Source organism: Dromiciops gliroides, chromosome 3, assembly GCF_019393635.1.
Source record: "Dromiciops gliroides isolate mDroGli1 chromosome 3, mDroGli1.pri, whole genome shotgun sequence".
NCBI classification, from domain to species: Eukaryota; Metazoa; Chordata; class Mammalia; order Microbiotheria; family Microbiotheriidae; genus Dromiciops; species Dromiciops gliroides.
In genome coordinates this window covers 498,996,876-499,019,371 of record NC_057863.1, presented here as the reverse complement: position 1 = coordinate 499,019,371, position 22,496 = coordinate 498,996,876, and the positions used below count along the sequence as shown (strand labels likewise).

The following is a 22,496-nucleotide window of genomic DNA, read 5'->3' as shown; positions in this document are numbered from 1 at the left end:
TTCTGAAGACACAAAAAGTAATATTTCTTTCTGCTAAAGAGGAAAAGGTGGGGTTGTCAGAAGATATTTATGTAGATATACTTTTTTACTTAGATTTTAAAGACACATACAAAAGATGGAACCAAAGACAAATGATAGGAGATCAATATTAAAATGTGACCAGAGCTCAAAGTAGATAGTATCTGGATAAAGGATAGTGTAGAGAAGGTAGAGTTAATTATTCATTATTTTCCTTCATTTCCTCTGCTAAGGACAATGATCTTTTCATTGTGAAGTATAGAACAAGAATGGCTGACAAGGAGTTAATATTATTACCTCACTAATTAACTTGGAGAGGAGGTCAAATAGCTATCCCTGATTGGTTCAAAATATCATGTCCAGATAAACTATATATTCCAGAGTTCTGTAAGAATGGTGGATGCAATTGCTGAGTCATTATTTGTGATGATGGGAAGATAATGGAAGAGATATAGCAATATTAGAGAAGAGAAAATTTTGTCCTGTCTTATAAAAAAGGGAGGCGAATGGAAACTATATTAACAAATTACATAAGACCATAATTCTTGGCAAAATTCCTGAATGTTATTTAAAGGGATGGTTAATGAGCATCTGGAAAAGGAGGCAGTGATTGCAGTGCCAGGATGGCTTCCTTAAGAGCATACTCATTTTCCTGAGTTCAAATCTGGCCTCACACACACTCTATAAAGCTATGTGACCCTGGGCAAGTCACTTAATCTCAGTTTCCTCCTCTGTAAAATGAGCTGGAGAACAAAATGGCAACCTTTCCTTTAACTTTGCCAAGAAACCCCCAAATGGGATCATGAAGAATTGACATAAATGGAGTGCCTGAGGGATCTTCACTTGACCCTCTAAATACTGAACATTTTATCCTATGACTTAAAGACTTGTGTGACATTCTTAGTCAATTTTCAGATGGCACAAAGGTAGAAAAGTAACTAAGATGTTGGACAACAGAATCGGGATCCAAAAAGATCTCAATAGGTTAGAACATTTGAACAAATCTAACAATGAGATGAAAATGGTTAGGAAAAATTTAAAGTCAGAAGTGTAGGAAGGATGTAAAGTGGAATGGACTGCCTTAGGAAACAGATGATTTCCCTGTCCTTAAAGGCTGGATAGCCACTTGCCAAATATGTTGTAGAGAAAATTTCTCTTCAGGTTGGGGTTGGACTAGAAAGGTTGCTGAGATTCCTTCTAATTCTGAGGTTCTGTGATTCTATGAAAACAATTATTAGAAAATCCATTCATGGGGGCAGCTAGGTGGCACAGTGGATAAAGCACCGGCCCTGGATTCAGGAGGACCTGAGTTCAAATCCAGCCTCAGACACTTAACACTTACTAGCTATGTGACCCTGGGCAAGTCACTTAACCCTCATTGCCTGCCCCCCCAAAAAAACAAACAAAAAAAACCCTAAAGAAAATCCATTCATTCTAGTTAATTCATTTCCATGTTTATTCTTCTTTTGGCAACTAAAAACATATGTTCATTCAAACTTAGATACCCAAAGTTTATGCTAATATTTTTCAGTAAGAGATGAAGGGTTAAAAATTCACATGTACATGAGAATGGTACAAGGTCAAAGGGTCTAAGTTAGCATTTTTACAGTGACAATCCTTGGGCAAAGGTCTTATTTAAGTTAACTAATGAATATCCTTCACAATATAAGCAGGGCCCTAATGAAGGAACTTGCTAATAGTCTTTTGATGTTCATAGGCCTCGGGCCAAGTTTGGATGTTAGTCTCAGAATACATATTTCTGTACAGTTCTAACCCAAGGCTTGAGAGAAATCCAATTATCTAGGCAGGAAAATAGTACAAGAACTCACAGAGACCAAAGTACATATCTTTTCTCTTCCTATTCCCAATTGGCAAATCAGCCTCTGAGAACAGTGTTCCCATTTTCATTATTTCCAAAATTCGTGGATTTTTGCTCCTCTAGATTTATTTTGTCTAATACTATAAAATAGAACTTTAGTATGGTAGTAAATCTGTTGAAACTTTTAGGTAATATGTTATTTTTATTAGATTAACAAGGCCTGACCATCAACAATTGATCTCTTTCTAGCTAAGTCTGTATTTAAATAGTGTTTTGTAGTTGTGCCCATATAATTTCTGTGTGTCGTGGTACATGAGCCACCAAGATTTTATACATTCGATGGTCATTTTGAATGGCATTTCTATTTCTGTATATACAAAACTCAACAGGAACATACAGGTGGATGATTTTTGTAGATTTGTTTTATATCCTGCTACATTACTGAAGTTATTGTTTCAATTGGTTTTCTTTTACTTGAATCTTTGGAGTTCTCTTAAGTAAGCCTTCTGTCATCTACAGAAAAGGATCATTTTCTTTCTTTTCCTATGTTTATTCCTTCAGTTTCTTTATTTTATCTTAAGATTTCTAAAACTACATCAAAGGATGGTGGTGAAAATGGACATCCTTCTGACCCCTGATCTTATTGGAAAAGCCACTGCAGACAAAAGGGAAAATCAAGTTAGTCTTAGGTTGTTTAATGTTTTTAATGTAAATGTGAGTTGTATTTTGTTAAAAGCTTTTTCTGAATTTAATTTTTCTAATTTGCCATCCTTATTTCCCTGGTATAAATCCAATCTATTCATAGTCTGCCCATTTTCTAGTTATGGATAGGAAAATTGTCTCTTGTCCTCATGATCCTTTTGGTGACGCTGCTTCTGCCTTTCCATTTTGTCTTTTAGGCTCCCCTTCCCTTCGGGCATACCCTCTTCTCTCTGTGATCACCCGGCAGCCTCCCGTTATCTCCCATCTGGTTCCTGCCACCCCTCGCATTGCCCAGGCTTTGTCATGTCGCCCAGCTACAGAGGCCACTTCTGATGCTCCAGCCAGTGAGGCCCCAGCCAGCAGTGAGTCTGAGACTGAACAGCCAACTCCCAGGTTGAAAAAACCCCGTCGTAGCCGGACCATCTTTACAGAGCTGCAGCTCATGGGATTGGAGAAAAAGTTTCAGAAACAGAAATATCTTTCCACACCAGACAGGTAAACTGATGGGAGAGGGAGAGGGAAATGGAGAGAGAAAGAGAGAAGAAGAGGGTGACTCTACAGATTTAAGGTGGGAGGAATGAGGGGAGGAAGAGTTTCCCAGAACTCTTTGTTCAGGTGGTTATTGATTAATAATATTAATAATACAATGACAAGGAACAAGTCCCTGTTCTCAAGGAGCTATATTCTACTGGTCTGGGTAGATAGAGGGTTGATATGTATAAAGTTAATTAGATATAAAACATAAACAATGAAAAATAATAATATTGATATTATAAATCAATTAATAATATTCTATTTGAAGGGGAGAATCCTTTTCTAGAAAACCCCTTGTAGTTATGACCCCCTCAGTGAGTAAGCTACTGGGCTGTGCTAAGGATTCTTATACAATTCTGCCCTTTGCTAAATGTTGGGAATATGAGTAGCTGATCTCCAAGATTCCTTCCAGCTCTAACATTCTATGAATCTCTGGGCCAGTGGTAGGATTATATTCCATAGCTCACTGCCTGGTGACATGATACCAGTTAAGGTGGACACAGAGAGTCAAGGGAACTGTTACGAAAGTCTGTACTTGCCACACCCTCAGCACAGTACCCTCAGCTGTTTCCCAGTGTGTGTGGCTGCCTCAGTAGAGCAGCCATGTATCCAGGCTTTGATGGTATCTTCCTCTCTGCCCCTATTTTGGAGGTCATTCAGGGAACAGAGTGAACTAGAAATACTAAAAAGATGGCAGTTGTCTTAGGGAGATGGGCAAGGGCACTGGTTGGAGTCTGAGCAGGTCCTGGGATTAGTGTCCAGGGTCTCTTTTGCTATCTTGTGGGGGCAATCTTGGCTTGGAAAAACCGCATCCACTTTCTGTACTTAAGTGTCCTGACTCTTAAATGAAGTTTTGTGATCTGGAGAACAAGAGGAAACTATAAAGGGGGTTTCTGAGAAGATATGTCAATCTTTTGGGGGACTCTCAAAGTTCTTGTTTCTTATCTTTCTATGCTAGGTTTCATATCACTGAATTAACAGGGTCAAAAGCAGGGGTTCTTAACCTGGGGGTCTGTGAACTTTTTAAATTTAATATTTAGATAATTATTTCAAAAGAATTTATTTCCTTTGCAATCTTGTGTAATTTATTTTATACACTTCAAACATTATTCTGAGGGAGGGGATTCTGTAGACTTCACCTAGCTGCCAAGGGGGTGAAGAACCCTTGGTCTAGAGGGATCATAGGAGTTTCAGAATTGTGAGGAATCTTCTAATTATATAGCTGAACTCCTTCTTTCATAGGTGAGGAAACTGAGGCCAGAAGTTAAGCAATTGGCCATAGTCCTGAAGGTGGTAAGAAGCAGGGCTAGGATTAGACCCAAAGTTTTCTGAATCCAAATCCAGTCCGCTTTTCATTCTGTCACAGAGAAAAGCAGTAAAACTCAAATGTGTATTAAGCTTTCAGGTAGCTGCTTGAGTCAAAGGTTTAGTTGGAGAGGAGACTGAAATCATTGACTAAAAGGAAATTGGGGATTAGCTGTAGATCTTCATTATCTGTCCCTGTGACCCCAATCCTTGACACAGCATTAAGAGCCAACTACTTTGCAGGTAAGTGAAATGGGCAATATTATTTAATTGTATGATGTGTCTAAAGGACTTTGAGATGAATAGGTAAAACCAACCACTAATTTCAGGCCAATTAAAAAAAGTCAAAGAAGCTTTTCCATAGCTCCTAAAAACCCTTCCTGGGGCCTCAGATACCTGCCCAGGCATCTCTCAGGTGTTCCAGGGACCTGCAGAGGATTGGCTCTCTTGCCTGGGGAGGTGGACACCATCTGGCAGGCACCCGACATTGTTGCCTTAATCTGCCATTATGGATGTTCCTCACCTCTGTACGTGACTGAGGCTATGAGCAATCACTCCTCCCTGAGCCCTCTCCCTCTTGCTCTGTTTGTTTCCCTGGTTTCCTAGGCAATCTCATTTAGGTAAATGTGCAGGGAAAAGAGAAGTTGTAACGGTGGCAGGTAGGGAGAAAGAGAGGAGATTACAGAGAAGCATGTTTCTTTAGACAGGAATGAATCAAAGATGCATATTTCTCAAGTGAGCTAATGTAGTTTGGTAACCAGTGGCAGGCCTGTGAACTGAACCTTCCATTGACTAATGTACCCAATGACCTCAAGTGGACTGAGTCACAAAGAGAATTGAAGGAGGCTGTGGAAGGGATCTGACTACAGGGAGACTAGAAATCCAGAGTGATTGCATATCAGGTCCCAGAATCTTTGGTGAATTAATGTTAAGGACACAATTCTCCTATGTAGGAGGAAAGGGCCAAACGGAAAAAAAATCATATCTTTCCTACTCATAATAGCCTTTCAAATACCCAAAGAAATTTATGTGTCCCCCAAGTCTTTTCTTCTTCACACTAAACATGCCCAGTTTTTTCAAGTCTCTCAGAAGCTACTCATTGAATATTGACTGGATACTCAGTCCTGAGGTAGATGGTGAAATATGAGTATGGTTCTCTGGCCTCAAGAAGCTTACATTTCCAACTGGAAACAGAATCGACATATATGAAACAAATGAAAAACAGTAAAGAATTAAATTCCATCATCTTGTCTCTAAGAGCAGTGGGAGTTTAAGAAAGGGAGGGACTGGTATGTGCTGGAGTAGAAAGGGAATACTTCTTGGATAGGTGTGACTTGAACTGAGTCTTAAAGAATTTATAGAACTTATATAAGAAATATGTGGCCTTGTATTTTATTTCCAGCTTGGATGTTTAGCCAGAGCTTTCACCTAAGAGTACCAGAAATGAAATGTCAGGAAGAAAACTTTGTAATGAAGGGATAGAGATGCTTTCCAATTTAGTGAAATATCTGAGGTAGAGGATTGCCCTTAGTCAATGTGGGGATGAGTATCTCTTCTCATCCTTTAGCACAGGGGTTCTTGGCCTTTCCACGGAGTCTGGATAAATTTAAGAGAGTCCATGAACTTTGATGGGAAAAAAATTTATATCTTGATTTTCATTAACCTTTGGTTTCCTTTGTTTTTCTCCGTATTTTATTTTATGTTTTTATTATGTATTTCATTGTGTGTCCATAGGCATCACCAGACTGCCAACGGGGTCAGTGAAATAAACAAGGTTAAGATGATTTGATCTAGGGATTCTCATCCCTAGGAAGTTTTACAGGAAGAGCTAGTAATACTTATTTGGGAGAGAAGGGCTGGACTGAACCCTGCAAGATCCTATTATTGCCTGCCTTCATTTTCCCATTGTCTCATTACACCTCTGTGTCCCTTGCCTTCTAGGTTGGACCTTGCTCAGTCTCTGGGACTCACTCAACTCCAAGTAAAGACTTGGTATCAAAATCGCAGGATGAAATGGAAGAAAATGGTAAAAAAAAAAAAAAAACCCATAATGTCATTTCAAGTTTTTTTAGTGGTTGGAAATAGTAGCAAGCTTTGTGATGTTGGGGCAGTCATTTCACTTCTGCTTTAGTTTCATCACTTATGAAATGAGGGTAGGGTGTACAGGATGATCTCTAAAGTCTATTCTAGCTCTGAACTGGAATTCTCTGACATTTGGTTGGACGGGACTGGGAAGGTCATAGGGTTTATAGTTGAATGGAACCTTAGAGATCATTCAGTCTAATTTCTTCATTACACATATGAAGAAACTGCAACTCTCTAGTCTATAAAAAAAAGGGATTTGCCTGAGGTCACATAGGAGAACTGCAATTCAAATTTGGTTTTTCTAACTTCAAATTTAGTGCCCTTTCCCATCACCGTTGTCTCTGCTGCCAATATTATTTAACATAACGGCGGCCTTGGGCAAAGAGACAAATAGAGCTCCATTTTTTTCTCCTATTAACAATGTTATCTCCACATGACATCCCTATTATTCTATAATCAAGAGGAATAGCATAAATAGAATTTCAGGCTGGGGTGATTAGGACAGTAGATCCTTACTGAGCCAGAGGCTCTCCAATGACATCATTTTCTAAGGTGGGCTTTCTCTATGGTTGGGGTGTAGGTGCAGGAACAGGATTTAAATGGAATTCAGACCACCCCAAAGATACTGCCCTCTACTTTTCCTCCCCAGAGAGCGCAGTGTTTGTTTCCCTTTAGGCCACCGTAGTTAGATGCTCTTTGGGACAACTGGAACCTGGGAAGGATTTTTAAAAGATGAATTTTTAATGTGAAGATTCCACCTGATGAAGCATAAACAAATGAGATACAGATACAAATGCAAACAAACACATGTCCTTTTAATAAATCAATCAAGTATTTATTGGGCACTTACTCTGTTCTATAATCCCTTTGACTATTATAATAACTCACATTTACATGATACTTTTTTTTTTTTGGTGAGGCAATTGGAGTTAAGTGACTTGCCCAGGGTCACACAGCTAGTAAGTGTCAAGTGTCTGAGGCTGGATTTGAACTCAGGTACGCCTGAATCTAGGGCGGGTGCTTTATCCACTGCGCCACCTAGCCGCCCCTAAATGATACTTTTAAGAGGCAGCACAGCATAGTAAATAGTAGTGTTGAGGGCACAGAGCACCCCAGAAGTTCTCTGGGGCACATCAAGGAATCTTCTCCTTGAGAAAGTAAACCAAAGCACAAATAAGCCTAGAGAGATAAGGGGAACCAGTTTGGACTGAGCTAGCTTTGGGACCCCTACCCTTCATTCTGATCTCCCTTACCCCTGGGGAGATAAGTTTGGGTGTGGCTGCTGCCTTTGTATCCCGAAGAGAGAGATGGCTTGAGAGATGGCCACCCCTCACCCAATTCCCCCAGCTACCACCAGTGGGGGATGGTCCTCCCTCACTAAAGGAACTTTCCACAGTCAAATGGTCACCCCTCTCCCCGTCAATCCTAAAAAAGTACCTGGCAGTCTCCTGCTCAAGGAGACTGGTACCTCAGAGACATATGCTTTGTGCCTTTCTCCCCAAGAGAAGTCCAAAGATTTCTTTTCCCTTCCCTTCCCTTCCCTTCCCTTCCCTTCCCCCACCCCTTCCCTTCCCTTCCCTTCCCTTCCCCCACCCCTTCCCTTCCCTTCCCTTCCCTTCCCCCACCCCTTCCCTTCCCTTCCCTTCCCTTCCCCCACCCCTTCCCTTCCCTTCCCTTCCCTTCCCCCACCCCTTCCCTTCCCTTCCCTTCCCTTCCCCCACCCCTTCCCTTCCCTTCCCTTCCCTTCCCCCACCCCTTCCCTTCCCTTCCCTTCCCTTCCCCCACCCCTTCCCTTCCCTTCCCTTCCCTTCCCCCACCCCTTCCCTTCCCTTCCCTTCCCTTCCCCCACCCCTTCCCTTCCCTTCCCTTCCCTTCCCCCACCCCTTCCCTTCCCTTCCCTTCCCTTCCCCCACCCCTTCCCTTCCCTTCCCTTCCCTTCCCTTCCCTTCCCTTCCCTTCCCTTCCCTTCCCTTCCCTTCCCCCACCCCTTCCCTTGCCCCTAAATAAACTACCATCTTATTTTAACTGCTTTTGTGTGCAAGATGGTGTAATTCTTTAAAGAGGAATTCCTAAGAACCACAACCCCTAACCCAACCCCGTACCCAATTTTCCCCCATAACAGTAGGAAAGATCTAGGAAGACCTGAGAATCAGGCAGAGCTGGGTTCAAGTCCTCTCTTTGACATATACTGATTATGTTACCCTGGGCAAATCACTTAATCCCTCAGTGATCCCAGGCATCTCTCTAAATCAGACCTTCTTAAACTTTTTTCACTCAAGACTCCTTTTTGGCTGAGAAATTTTTACATATGCTCCTGGGTACATAGGTATATAAAAAAGGTATACATAACTTTTTACTGTTGCCAAATTTTTCACAATCCCCACATTCATTTATATGATAGGGTTGCAACCCATAGTTTAAGAAACTTTGCTCTAAATCATGGAGCTGGTAGAAGAGGGTTCTCTCCCTCATAGTTCTCTGTTCCAGGGAAATCGGGTCAAAATACATTGTCATTCATATAACTTTAGACAGTGTTCTTGTCCCAGAACTTTCAGAGACAAGGCACAGGAAATGATTAGTGAACAAAACAAAACAATGTATAATTGTATATGTATATGTATAAATATATAATTAAGTGTTAAATTATACTGCAAAGAAGGGAGAGACCAAAGTGGGCTGGGGTAGTCAGAGAATACTTCTGGGAGGAGTAATGTGATCTGAGTTTTGAAGGATGGGTAAGATCTGGATAAGTGAAGGGAAAAGGGGTGGGAATGTGAACATGCCATGCATGTTCCCAAGGGTGAAACTATAGGGCACAGGGACAGGGAGGAGACAGCAGTGACTAATGGTAACTTCTTTAAGATCAACAGAGTGTGGGAGGTCTGGTAGGGCTGTCTTCAGGGGCCCCTGCCATCTGACAGGGTACAGAACAAGGTTGTCCCTGGACTGAGGAACCTCTATAACTCATGCCTGTCCTTGGCCATCTGGGGAGTAAGTAGGTCTGGATCCCTCATCAGGGACAGTATAGGAAGTATAGAGGGCCTTCCCAAGCCCTCCCTCCCTCCCTCCCTCCCTTCCTTCCCCTCCCCCCTCCCCCCCCCCCCCCGCCCCCGCCCCTGGCCTGGAGTTAGAGAGACTCGAGTTCAAATCCAGCCTCAGACACTTAGTAGCTGTGTGACTCTGGTCAAGTCACTTAACCTCTATTTGCTTCTGTTTCCTCAAAATGGTGACAATACCTACCTCCCTGGGTTGTTGTGAGAATCAAAGGAGATAATAATTGTAAAGTGCATAGCAGAGGGCTTGGCACATAGTAAGATTTTTATAAATGTTAGCTATTATTATTGTTGTTGTTTGCTTGTTATTCTTATTATTTAGCACTTTACAAACCTTAAAATGCTATAGAAATGCTAGTTATTATTACTAGGGAAGAATGGGAATGAATATGAAGAAGGTTTATCCCTATAGCTCTTCACACAAGCACAGTGCCTAGCACATAGTAGGTGCTTAATAAATCCCTCCTTCCTTCTTTCTGAGAATCTGGAACCCCTGTTCTTCTTTCTAAGATCCCTACCTATACTATTCTTTTAACCTCTTCTTCCTTCTCACTGGAATGCCTGAAATTCCCTGAAAAGGACATTTCAAGAGCTGAGATTGATTAATACACTGGGGCATATTCACCCCTAGAGACTTCTGGACCACTGAGTACAAATTCTTGAAAACTTCAGCATACCTACTTTAATCTCATTAGTGCAAACTAAGCTACTGGGGAGGAAAAGAACAAAAATGATAATTGAGTAATAAAGATGTCTCAGAGGCTAGTGCCCTAATTGGAACTGGAAAAAGATTAGTATTTGGTTCTCAGTTACTCATAGCACTGCCAAGAGCTGAGTTGCCAGTTTGCCAAAACTGAGATAGCATCTCCAACTAGTTTTTACTGGTCATCATTGGTAAACCATAGCGGTTGAGTAAATTTCACCTTGCACATTAGATGCTGAACTCATTCCATTGCTCTTGGATTTTGCTCCAGAAATGTTCACAGAATGTTGCAATAGGTTGCAAGTGTTATGGGGGAAATGGGATTTGGGGTTTGGGGTAGGGGTAGGGGTCCTTAGGAATTCCACCCTCTTGCACACAAAAGCAGTTAGAATAAGATGGTAGTTTATTTAGGGGCAAGGGAAGGGAAGGGGCGGGGAGGGAAACCATGAAAGAAATCCCTGGATTTCTCATGGGGAGATAGGTATAGAACAAAGCACGTGGCTCTGAGGTACCAATCTCCTCCAGCAGGAGGCTGGTAGGTACTTTTATAGGGGACTGATAGGGGTGTGACCATCTACCTGTGGAAAGTTCCTTTAGTGAGGGAGGACCATCCCCCACTGGTGGTGGCTAGAGGAGTTGGGTGAGGAGTGGAGGACCATCCCCCACTGGTAGTGACTAGAAGAATTGGGTGAGGGGTGGCTAGAGATCTCTCAAGCCATCTCTCTCTTCAGGACACAAAGGCTGCAGCCACACCCAAATTTATCTCTGCAGGGGTAAGGGAGATCAGAATGAAGGGTGGAGGTCTCCAAGCTAGCTCAGTCTGATCTGGTTCCACTTATCTCTCTAGGCATATCTGTCCTCTGGTTTAGTTTCTCAAGGAAAAGATTCCTTGGTGTGCCCCAGAGAACTTCTGGGGTGCTCTGCACCCTCAACACAAGTGTGTCATTGTTCAAAAGATCTAGACACGGAATTAGAATCTAAGCACCAGGAAGAGGATTAAGCCAGAGAACCTAAATTAGAAGGTCATTCTGTGTCCTCAACAAGGGTGACCCTTGGATGGAAGATTTTCTGAGCTGTTAGAAGCCCACAGAGACAAGTCAAAGCTAACTTCTTTAGATTTCCAGGAACCCTTCTTTCTCTTTGACTAACAACTCTACCAGCATGATGAATGACTGCCACCAACCCACCAGCCCCAGTCATTTTTTTTTTCCAGCCATGTTTGTGACTTAGACTAGTTGGGAATCTTAGCTTCAGCAAAAAATATCTGTTTGCCGATATGTGGTAGTGCTGAAGGAGAGTGGATGACTCTAGAGATTTTGAATTTGTTCTTTGGCTTTGAAGAATCACTCAGCAATTACATCCGGTGATGCAGAACATTTTGGGGGCAATAATGAAATGAGAGAAGAGATCCTTGACCTTTCAGCTTGGAGGTTAGAAGGAGTGGGGGGAGCAGCAACAGATAAAATAAATGCCCTCTAAACACAAACAAAAGTAATACCATAAATCCTATACCTGAAAATGGGGAAGAAATTAATTTGAGAGATTATCTAGTCTAGTCCCAGGTCTCTTTGGAAGATTTCATACCGATCACCTTGATAAGGTCACAAAAAGCCAAGTTCTTTTGTATGCAAAGAGAGTAGTTTGACTTCAATCTGGCATCGGAACAGGAATGTCTAATGGAAGAAGTAGATGTGCTTGCCAGGTGTTTTTCCTGAGAGCCTGGGAGAGGTGTGTGACCCAGCCCACATTCAACGTAGGGGCCACTCCTGACCCTGCGGGGTTAAATTGGCACAAGTAATGATTGTTGGCCATAGGGACTGGGGGAGGGGGAACGTTGACTGAACGTCAACAAAGGTTCATTTGAATATTTAGTACTGGGTGTGGGGTGGTGGGGGTGAGATAATTGCAGTTTCAGGTGTGCTTGAGAGGCCGGGGGCCAGAGGTCGAGTGCCTGAAGCTGCTGAAGAGGATAGTTATCTCCTAATTATTACCACTCTGGAATGTTTGATTCCATTTAGAAAATGGTTTGATTGTTGTTGTGTTTTTTACCCCCTCAATGGAGGAAAAAGGCCAGGTTAGGCTGATCCAAGCCCTGTGGGTGGTGTTCACTAATTGCCTGGGCTGGACTTTCTTTTGCCAATTAGGTTGCTTCCTTAGACCTCCCCTTTTATAACTTGATTGTTATACAGGGCAACTTGATTTTATATCACCCCTTTCATAGTAAGTGGAGCTGCTTTCAACACAAACTCCACCTTGGCACCCTATCCTCCGCAGGCTGCTTTTGAAAGCAAGCCTGAAACGATGATCAGATATTGACTTTGGTGGAAATGCTCTACCGACTTGATATAGTGGGAAAATGGGTACGGGTTGGGGTTGGGGTTCTTGGGAATTCCTCTTTAAAGAATTACACCCTCTTGCACACAAAACTTAGTTAGAACAAGGTGATAGTTTATTTAGGGCCAAGGGAAGGGAAGGGTGGGGGGAGGGAAACCATGAAAGAAATCCTTAGACTTTTCATGGGGAGATTTGGCATAAAGCACATGGCTCAGAGGTACCAAATCTCCTCGAACAGGAGACTGGAAGGTACTTTTATAGAGGCCTGATGGGGGTGGCCCATCTGCCTGTGGAAAGTTCCTTTAGTGAGAGAGGACCATCCCCCACTGGTGGTAGCTTGGGGAATTGGGTGAGGGGTAGCTACGTATCCCTCTTCAGAACACAAAGGCCGAAGCCACACCCAAACTTATCTCCCCAGGGTAAGGGAGACCAGAATGAAGGGTAGGAATCCCAAGCCAGCTCAGTCCGATTTGGTTCCTCTAGGCGTTATCTGTCCTCTGGTTTAGTTTCTCAAGGAGAAGATTCCTCGGTGTGCCCCAGAGAAATTCTGGGGTGCTCTGCGCCCCATGACAGACTTTTTCTCCCTAAAGGAAGATCCTGTCAGTACAAATGCCTTATTAAAGATTGTCTTTGCAGCGACTGTGGGGTGGAAGTCTGACAAGCGACTCATTCAGGCAAGAACTGTCAGCTTGACACGTTAGGTCTATTACAGTTCAGCAACCTGAGGACCCAGTGCTCCTTCTGTGATGTAGATGTGGGGGAGGAGAGAGTGGAGGGGACTTCCTCTCATCACAAGGAAAGGCAGCAATTTGTCTATGTCTGAGGTTCGTGAGTCCCTAACATCTCTGATGTTTCCATGAGTGTGTTGGAGAACATTTAGTTCAACCTTAGGGACTGGAGGTTGAGTTCTGGTTGTAAAGGGCATTAAATGGCAAACAAAGCAGTTTAGATTTGATCCTAGAGCTAATAGATAGTCATTGGAGTTCATTGAATAGGAAGAACTTTAGGAAAATCATCTTGTGGGTTTTGTGGAGTGTTATGGGGTTATTGAGGTTTGAACTGGCCAGCTAGGTGAGGGGACACGGGTCTGGGGTGGCTCTTCTTGAGAAGCTAAACCATAGGACACCTAAAGAAGCTAGGGAGATAAGATGCACCCCCTAGGGACTGAGATAACTCCAGGACCACCACCCTTTATTCCAGTCCTCTCCGGGAGATAATCCTGTTAGGCATGGCTGCTGCCTGAGTGACCAAGGGGACAGAGATAGAACAACTGCTCCTCACCTGACTTCTCCCAGCCCACCCACAATAAGGGTTCAGGTGATCACCCCATGACTATCTGAGAGGGATGAATATAATGTGCCCTCCTCAGGAAATATTGGGTAGGCTACATTGTCCAAGTCCTGGGGGCTTCTTCTCCCCCTCCCCACCATTCCCTTCCTTTCCTGCTGAGCTAGCAGTTACAATTGAGAGGAATATGTCTCTCTCAGATAGGGCAGACTACATTGTTCAAGTCCCAGGAGCTTCTCCCCATCCCCGAAATTCTCTTCCTTTTCCTGCTGAGCTAGCAGTTAATTATCTAAGAGAAGAACCACACAATCCCCATCCAGAAGTCCCATGGGTCGGGGTATATGTTTAGGAGTGTTGTGAAGAATGTGCATCCAGAGTAGCCAGATAAACGTTGAAATGGGATAGGGAATCCTTGCACTGGGGACAGACCTATATAAACTCACTGAGACGAGCATGCTTTGCACAACTTCTTTGGAAGTGTGTGCCTTTTCTTTCAAGATTGTAATAAAATGGCCTTCCTTCTTTGCACCAGACAAGGAGTCATACCTCTGTTTACCTGTTTCTTACACCATCTATAAAAGCTATGGCTGTTCTCCTGTTTGGGGAGATAGGTATCTCAGGAACCATGTCTCTGGTACTATGTCCCCTCCACACCCCTCTTCAGGTTTCCTTTCTCTGGCTCTTAAATAAAAGGTTATTTTATTCTAATTGGGTCTGTGTGGGAGAGGGTGTAATATTTTTTTTTTGTGTGTGTGTGTGTGTGTGTGAGGCAATTGGGGTTACGTGACTTGCCCAAGGTCACACAGCTAGTATTAAGTGTCTGAGGCAGAATTTGAACTCAGGTCCTCCTGACTCCAGGGCCGGTACTCTATCCACTGCGCCACCTAGCTGCCCTGGGTGTAATTCTTTAAAGAGGAATACCTAAGGACCCTCAACAACCAATTTCCCCATGACATAGTAGATAGAGTGTAGAGGAGAGAAATCAGATACAAAGGGACCTCAACAGCCCAGGCCAGAGATGTTGAAAGTCTGAGATGGTCTCTGTATGAATAGAGAGAAGGGGACACATGGGATGAAGGTTGTGGAGATAAAAATAACAAGACTTGCCAAAATCCCAGGATATATGAAGTGAGAGAAAGGGAGAGGCGTCAAGCATAACTCCATGACTGTGAAACCTGGGCGACTGGAAGGATGAGGGTATCCCTTGAAAGAAATAGGTAAATATTGGTTGTTGGAGGGATTGTGGGAAAACTGGCACACCAATCCACTGTTGATGGAGAGCAATTTGAAACTATGTTCCAAGGGCTATAGAACTGTGCATGCCCTTTGATCCAGCAATACCTCTGCTAGATTTATATCCCAAAGACATCCCCCAAAAGAGAAAAAGACCTATTTGTACAAAAATATTTCTAGCTGCTCTTTTTTGTGGTGGCTAAGAATTGGAAATCAAAGGAATGCCCATCAATTGGGGAATGGCTAAACCAGCTGTGGTATATGATGGTGATGGAATATTACTGTGTAGTAAGAAATGACAAACAGGATGACTTCAAAAAAGCTTGGAAAGACAGGTATGGAATGATGTATTGGGAAGTGAGCAGAAACAAGAGAACACCGTACACAGAGACAGCAATATTGTGTGAATGACTTTACTATTCTCAACAATACAATAATCTAAAACAATCCGAAAACAATATTGATGAAACATACTATCCACCTCCAAAGAAAGAACTGATATCGATGGAACACACTGAAGCATGCTTTTTTTCACTTTCTTTCATTAAGTGACAAATATGGTGATGTTTTTCATGATCATATATGTATAACCCATATCAGATTGTTTGCTGCCTCAGGAAGGGGGGAAGGGAGGGAGGGAAAGAGGGATAGAGATTGGAAGAGAAAAACATAAATAAAAATGTTTAATCTAGAAAAAAAAGGTGGGGGAGGGTGTGCTGGGAAGGGTACAGGATGTATATATGTATCTATATGTGTACACACACATAAATATATATGTTGTACATATATGAGTTATTTAGGTCTTATTTATAATTATATTGAAACAAATTTGTCATATATATTATTTATATAAATCGATATATATGTTATTTATAAAACAGTTATTTACCTGTTTTGAAAAAAGAAAACTGCCTATTTTTTTTTAAAAAGGAAGAGGAAGGATTTAAAATACTAAGTTATATGTATTAGAATATATCTAGGTATATCTAAATGTAATAACATAGAAAATATATGTCATTAAAAATATATATGTATATATGTCATTAAAAAAAGAAAGAAATAGGAAAGTTTAGAAGTGGGGTGGATTTGGAGGAAAAGAAATTGTATTTTTGACATGTTGAATTTGAGATTCCTATGGAATATACAATTGGAATCTCTAATAGGTTGATGAAACCTACTTGAATTTCTTCTCACCAACATAAACTTGGAGTTTTCTGAAGAATTTCTGATTTTTATATTTCCATAGGAAATTTAATGCTACTGAAAAGGCATGGTTTAAATAGCCTTAAGAAACCAACTCTTCTTGCATTTGGGGGGGAAAAAACCAACCTATAATTTTACTAGTAAGTGGTTCCTTCACATCTCTTCCTAAGGAAATTCATCATCCCCGAACCATAAAACAGATGTTCAAGTGTGCTCTGGTTTATGGATTTTGGTCAAAAGCAATCATTTTATGGATTGATAGATTAGAGCTGGAATTCCCTTATTTTATTAACAGGGATCTGAAATTCAAGAGAAGAGAAATAACTTGGACAAATAACTGGGTATATCACCATCTGGTTAATAAGTATTTGAGCCCTGAGAATGCATGGTAATATGTTCAGTGATTAGGAGTTTAAAGATGGGATGTGATGCATTCACTAGAGGACACAGGTGGGACCTGAATATGGAAACAATGGAAATATAATCTTCTTAGTTAACCTTGGTGATCTAAGGCCACTTGTTAAGACCATAAGTTCCTGAAGGGCATGGACTGTTTTTGCCTTTTTTTGTATCCTAGCCACTGAACACAACGCTTGGCTCCTAGTAGGCTAGTTGACTGACCCATCTCTGTTCTTGTATTTGCTCAGGTAATTAATATAATTAGACTAGATCAAAGGGTTTCAGAGCCTGGCACAGGGAGAGAAGGTCTCTGTTTACATATTATCCATCCTTTTATCTCTGTCTCTGCTCAGTCATGATCTTAAAGTTGGAAGAGATCCAAGAGATCCTTGGTCGAACCCAAACCTGAAAAAAAAGATTCCCCACCAATGGAACATCCAATCTTTACTTGAAGGGAACATAAGGCATCCCTTTCCACTTTTTGAAAGCCTCCGTTGTTAGGAACTTTTCCTTTATGCTAAGCTTAAATTCGGCAGCTAGGTGCTACAGCAGATAGAGTGTCTGCCCTGGAGTCAGGAAGACTCATTTTGAGTTCAAATCTGGCCTCAGAGACTTACCAGCTTGTGTGACCCTGGGCAAGTCATTTAACCCTGTTTGCCTCAGTTTCCTCATCTATAAAATGAGCTGGAAGAAAAAAATGACAAACCACTTCGATATCTCTGCAAGGAAACCCCAAATGAGATCACAAAGAATCAGACACGACTGAAAAGTGATTGAACTGAGCAGCCATCTTTCTAGATTGCATTCACATTACTTCCTCTCAAAAACTCTGCTTTCTAGTCAAACTGGCCTATTTTCTGATTCCTGTACATGACATGCCATCTCCCACCTCTTTGCCTTTGTGGAGGTTCATTCCCATCCCTGGAATGTTCTCCTTTCCTTGGAATCTCTAGGTTCTTTCATGGCTCAGCTCAGGTGTTGCTAATGCTTTGGACCTGTCTTTCCCCCAGTCATTAGTGTTCTCCCTCATCCTCTAAATTTTATAGTATTTATGTTTGTATATGTTATTTAGGTATTTATTTGTTCGTTCATTTTTTTTGTTTGTTTGTTTTGAGGCAATTGGGGTTATGTGACTTGCCCAGGGTCACACAGCTAGTGAGTATCAAGTGTCTGAGGCTGGATTTGAACTCAGGTCCTCCTGAATCCAGGGCCAGTGCTCTATCCACTGAGCCGCCTAGCTTCCCCTGTTCAGTCATTTTAAAAAAAAATTATCTAACTGTTTCATTGCTGTTTTTGTATCCCCGTTGCATAGCATAGCAGTGCCTGGTGCGTAGTAGATGCTGAGGAGCATAGATGTAAAGACAGAAGGAAATTTAGAGGTTGATTGTACATTCCTTGAGGGCAGGGACTGTCTTTTGACTCTTTTTGTATCCCTAGCACTTTGCATGGAGCCCGATACTTATTGAGCCCTTAATAAATATTTATCTATTGATAATCTAGCCTCTGAAGGGTGTCCCAAGAGTCTTGGTGCAGTTTTAAGCTTTAATAGCTTAAATATGAGGGAAATATATATATATATATATATATAAGGAAACTGAGTCCCACGGAGTCAGACATCTTGTAAATGGAAGAGTCAAGATGCAAATTCAGGCCCCCAAACTCCAAGTTTTACACTCTTTCCCTTGTGCCATACTGATCGGTAAATGCTTATTGAAATGAATTCCTAAGGTAGAGGTCTGACTACATTAGTCCACTACTTGTGGCTTGTAAGACAAAAATACAAATACCTCAGCCTGACATTTCAGGCTTTCTTCTGTCTGGCTCTGACCTACTAACTCCAGCTTCATTTGATATTATTATTCTTCCCTCCCTCCTTTTCTCCCTTCCTCCCTCCATCCCTTCCTTCCTTCCTTCCTCCCTCCATCCCTTCCTTCCTTCCTTCTTCCCTCCATCCCTTCCTCCCTTCTTTTCTCCCTTCCTCCCTCTCTCCCTTCCTTCCTTCCTTCCTTCCTTCCTTCCTTCCTTCCTTCCTTCCTTCCTTCCTTCCTCCCTCTCTCCCTTCCTTCCTTCCTTCCTTCCTTCCTTCCTCCCTTCCTTCCTTCCATCCCTTCCTTCCTTCCTTCCTTCTTCCCTCCATCCCTTCCTCCCTTCTTTTCTCCCTTCCTCCCTCTCTCCCTTCCTTCTCTCCCTTCCTTCCTTCCTTCCTTCCTTCCTTCCTTCCTTCCTTCCTTCCTTCCTTCCTTCCTTCCTTCCTTCCTTCCTTCCTTCCTTCCTTCCTTCCTTCCTTCCTTCCTTCCTTCCTTCCTCTCTCCCTTCCTTCCTTCCTTCCTTTCCTTCCTTTCTTCCACATTTCAGCCAAGTGAACTACTGGTTGCTACACTTGTCATCCCATCTCTCTTTCTCTCTGCCTCTGCACCTCTCCTCTATTTCTTAGGATCCTTTTCTTTCTTCAAGGCCCAGCTCCAGTATCACCTCCTATGGAAAGTCCTCCTTGCCCCTTCATCTACAGTTGTTAGGGTTTTCTCTCTCCTAAAATTCTTTTTTTTTTTTTTTACTCATTTGTTTGCTTTGTTCCCCTCAACCCCACCAGGGGAATGTAAACTCTCTGAGGGCAAAGACTATTCCATTTTTATCTTTAGGTCCTTGTTATTAGCACTGTACTTTGTACATGGTAGTTGCTTAATACATGCTTGTTAAATTGAACTTTTAGCACCTTAGTGACTGATCCACGTGAGAGCTCATTAACCTGATTACAACATCTTAATGACTATACTGTTTAATCACTAATAACCTTAAGTTGTGGGCAGTTGTTGGCTTAAGATAATAATTAATTCAAATAATCCTATTAACAACACCCTAATAGGATGCCTTAGAAGGAGAGAAGTATGGACAGAGATTCGGAATGGGGCTAACGGACAGCTGCCAAAGATAATGTTATTGTCATAGGGCAAGACATTGTTCCTACAAGTCCCTGGTGAACATTCAGTTCAAATCAATTTAATTCAGTGTGACGATCAATTGAGCAACTATTAGATTAAATAAATATTTATTAAGTTCCTGCTATGTGCAAGGCACTATGCTAGGGGCTGGGCATATTAAGACAAAAAATGAGTCCCAGCCCTCAAGAAGTTACATTCTATATTAATCAGTGTGATAGCTTCACTGGGACATTTGGGAACATTGTCCCATGTTGAAATGACTAACCATTAATAGAAGCCTCTTCCCCTTATATTTTATGTATCCTATCACTATTTCTGGAACTCTGGTAGTGGGGGGTATATTCCCTCAAGGCATCACAGTTTCATTAGGGAAATACACAAATGAACCAGATAGGAAAGATAGTGTGTGGGCAAATACTAAAATATGTGGTACTGACAGTAGATGCTGTAGGAATCCAGGGGAAGAACTTGATTTGGGCTAGAAAAGTTGGGGGATACTGTATCGAAGACTGATTCCAACTTCATCTTGTAGGATACAGGATTGAGGACCCTTTTCATCAAAACCTTGGTACTTACTTCCAGAACAGAGAGATTGTTTCATGTGGCATTAAGGGTCCTTTACAATGCGCTCCTACCTACTTTTCAGCCTTTTTTCATATTGTTCCCCTTAATGAACTCTACATTCCAGCCATTCTGGACTCCTAGTTGTTCTCCAAATTAATACAGTCATCCTTTCTACATTGAGGGGGTTGGGGCAGGGTGCCTCTAATGGGGAAAGTCCCAGTGTGGAAGGGATAACTGTAGTCCATATCCTATCTTGGTATATTTGAAAAAGCCATTTCCCATGTGTGGAATGGACCATCCCCTCTTCATCTCTGCTTCTCAGAAACCATATCTTCCTACAAGGTTTAATTCAGGCATCACTAACCGTTCCCTGATTTCTCCCCCTCCCCATTTGTTCCCTTTGTTAGTGCTGTTGTCTTTTGTTTTCTGTGATACCTCGGATTTCCTCACCCTGTATTTGTGTTCAAATTGCAGTTATCTCTTCCACATCATGGGGGCTGGGGTACGGTCCCTCATAGTGATCTGGAAAGTCCATGTGATATTTTTGGCCCTCCCTCGGTACCAGAGAAGATGTCTGAATGTTTTCTTTTTCTTTACAGTACCTTCTTGTAACATTTGGGTTATGTATTTAGATCATAGGCTTGGTGTTGTCTGCTGGCCTTTGTGTGTCATCTGCGAGTTCCACAAAAGTCCCCCCCAAATTCCTATTTAGTTTCTTATGCTGATCTGTAATATAGTGAAACCATGATGGGGCAAAGATTGCAATGTGGAAGGAGTAAGTGTATAGGTAATCATCAGAATGCAGTTCAGCCTTAGAGGCAGGATTCCACGACAGTACTTTGCCTCTTACTTAGCATACAGTGTTTAATAACTGTTTGAATTAAATCTGTTGGATGTCCTTTAAGCAGATCTTTCCCTCATATCATGTTTTTTCTTCCTTCTCAGGTTCTTAAAGGTGGGCAAGAAGCTCCTACCAAACCCAAAGGGCGTCCCAAGAAGAACTCCATCCCCACCTCAGAAGAGATTGAGGCTGAAGAGAAAATGAACAGTCAAGCTCAGAAGCAGGATGTGCTAGAACCCACTCAGGAACACGAGAAGCTAGAACCTCCAGAGGAACCCAAGGCATCTGATCTTCCCACAGAGGCCCTTGAGTCCCCCAGTAGCCAGTCCCAGGAGCTACCACTGCCCTCTTCTGAACCCGCATCATCAAGCTAAAATTTATCTTTCTCGGGAGGGGAGGGAGTGACTGAGGGTAAGAGGAGAGGAGGCAGGGGGAAGTAGGGAGAAAAAACTCACCAAAGAACTCATACCTGATGTGCCTGGGGAGGAGAGAAGGCAGGCAAATCCCTCCCTTCCTCCCAGAATGTTCTCACATCATCCTCAGCATGCATGCACTTGAATGAAGACTTGTTTGTTTTAGGCCTTGCTCCTGTTGAAAGGGTGTACTAGCCACAGGACTGCCCAACTTGCCTAAGGAAGAGAGTTCCCTGGGGATTTCTCACTGACACCATGGTTGTCATGGAGATGGTTGTGGTACTCTGGCTGGGTACAAAAAACCTATTTATGGTGTAGGCTGCATCCTGGAACCAAGAGGGAGGACATCATAGCTCTTTCTCTATCAGCCCCAGGGCAACCACTAATCAAAACAGAGAGATAAGGAGGAACTAGGGCACTTCCCAGTATCCTCAGTGACCTAGCACTTATTTCTTGTAGGTTTTAAAAGAAAACATTTTAAATTTTTTGTGGGGAGGGGGAAGGGCAGGGTGGGTCAGGGATTAAGGGAGTTCTGAATTATTAGAGTTGTTTCTGAAGAAAGTTCCTGTTTGTTTGTTTGACGTGTGCCTTTGTACCAATTAAGGGGATGCCATCCCCAACAGCTCCAGTGCAGATGCCAGGGGATGCCATCCCCAACAGCTCCAATGCAGATGCCAGGGGATGCCATCCCCAACAGCTCCAATGCAGATGCCAGGGGATGCCATCCCCAACAGCTCCAATGCAGATGCCAGGGGATGCCATCCCCAACAGCTCCAATGCAGATGTGTTAAAATAACTTTTATTTTTTAATTAAAAAATAAATAATTGAATAGGATTTTGTGTTCATTGTCTTGGTGGGGGTGGGGACTTGACAAGGAATTTTATACTTAGCCCTTGGAAGAATGAAAAATTCAGGCCCTAGAGGCAATTGTTTGAGGGTAAATGCATGTCAATATATGGAAATTTGCTCAGAACAAGGACTGTATTCCAGTGATCCCTAGCACCTAATACTGTGGTTGCCTCATAGTAGGTGTTTATTACAGAGAGTTTTCACTGAAGCAAAT

At 42.3% G+C, this 22,496-nt stretch overlaps 1 protein-coding gene across 1 annotated transcript in view; it reads left to right on the top strand.

Moving 5' to 3' along the window:
• BARX2 (BARX homeobox 2) overlaps positions 1 to 21,915 on the top strand; it is a 93,900-nt gene extending 71,985 nt beyond the window's left edge. Inside the window, exons 2-4 of the mRNA XM_043997272.1 lie at positions 2,737 to 3,034; positions 6,320 to 6,404; positions 21,124 to 21,915. Coding sequence (XP_043853207.1) covers positions 2,737 to 3,034; positions 6,320 to 6,404; positions 21,124 to 21,393 — 653 coding nt within the window. The 3' untranslated portion in view covers positions 21,394 to 21,915. The remainder of the gene's footprint in view (positions 1 to 2,736; positions 3,035 to 6,319; positions 6,405 to 21,123) is intronic.
• Positions 21,916 to 22,496: the final 581 nt, after the last annotated feature.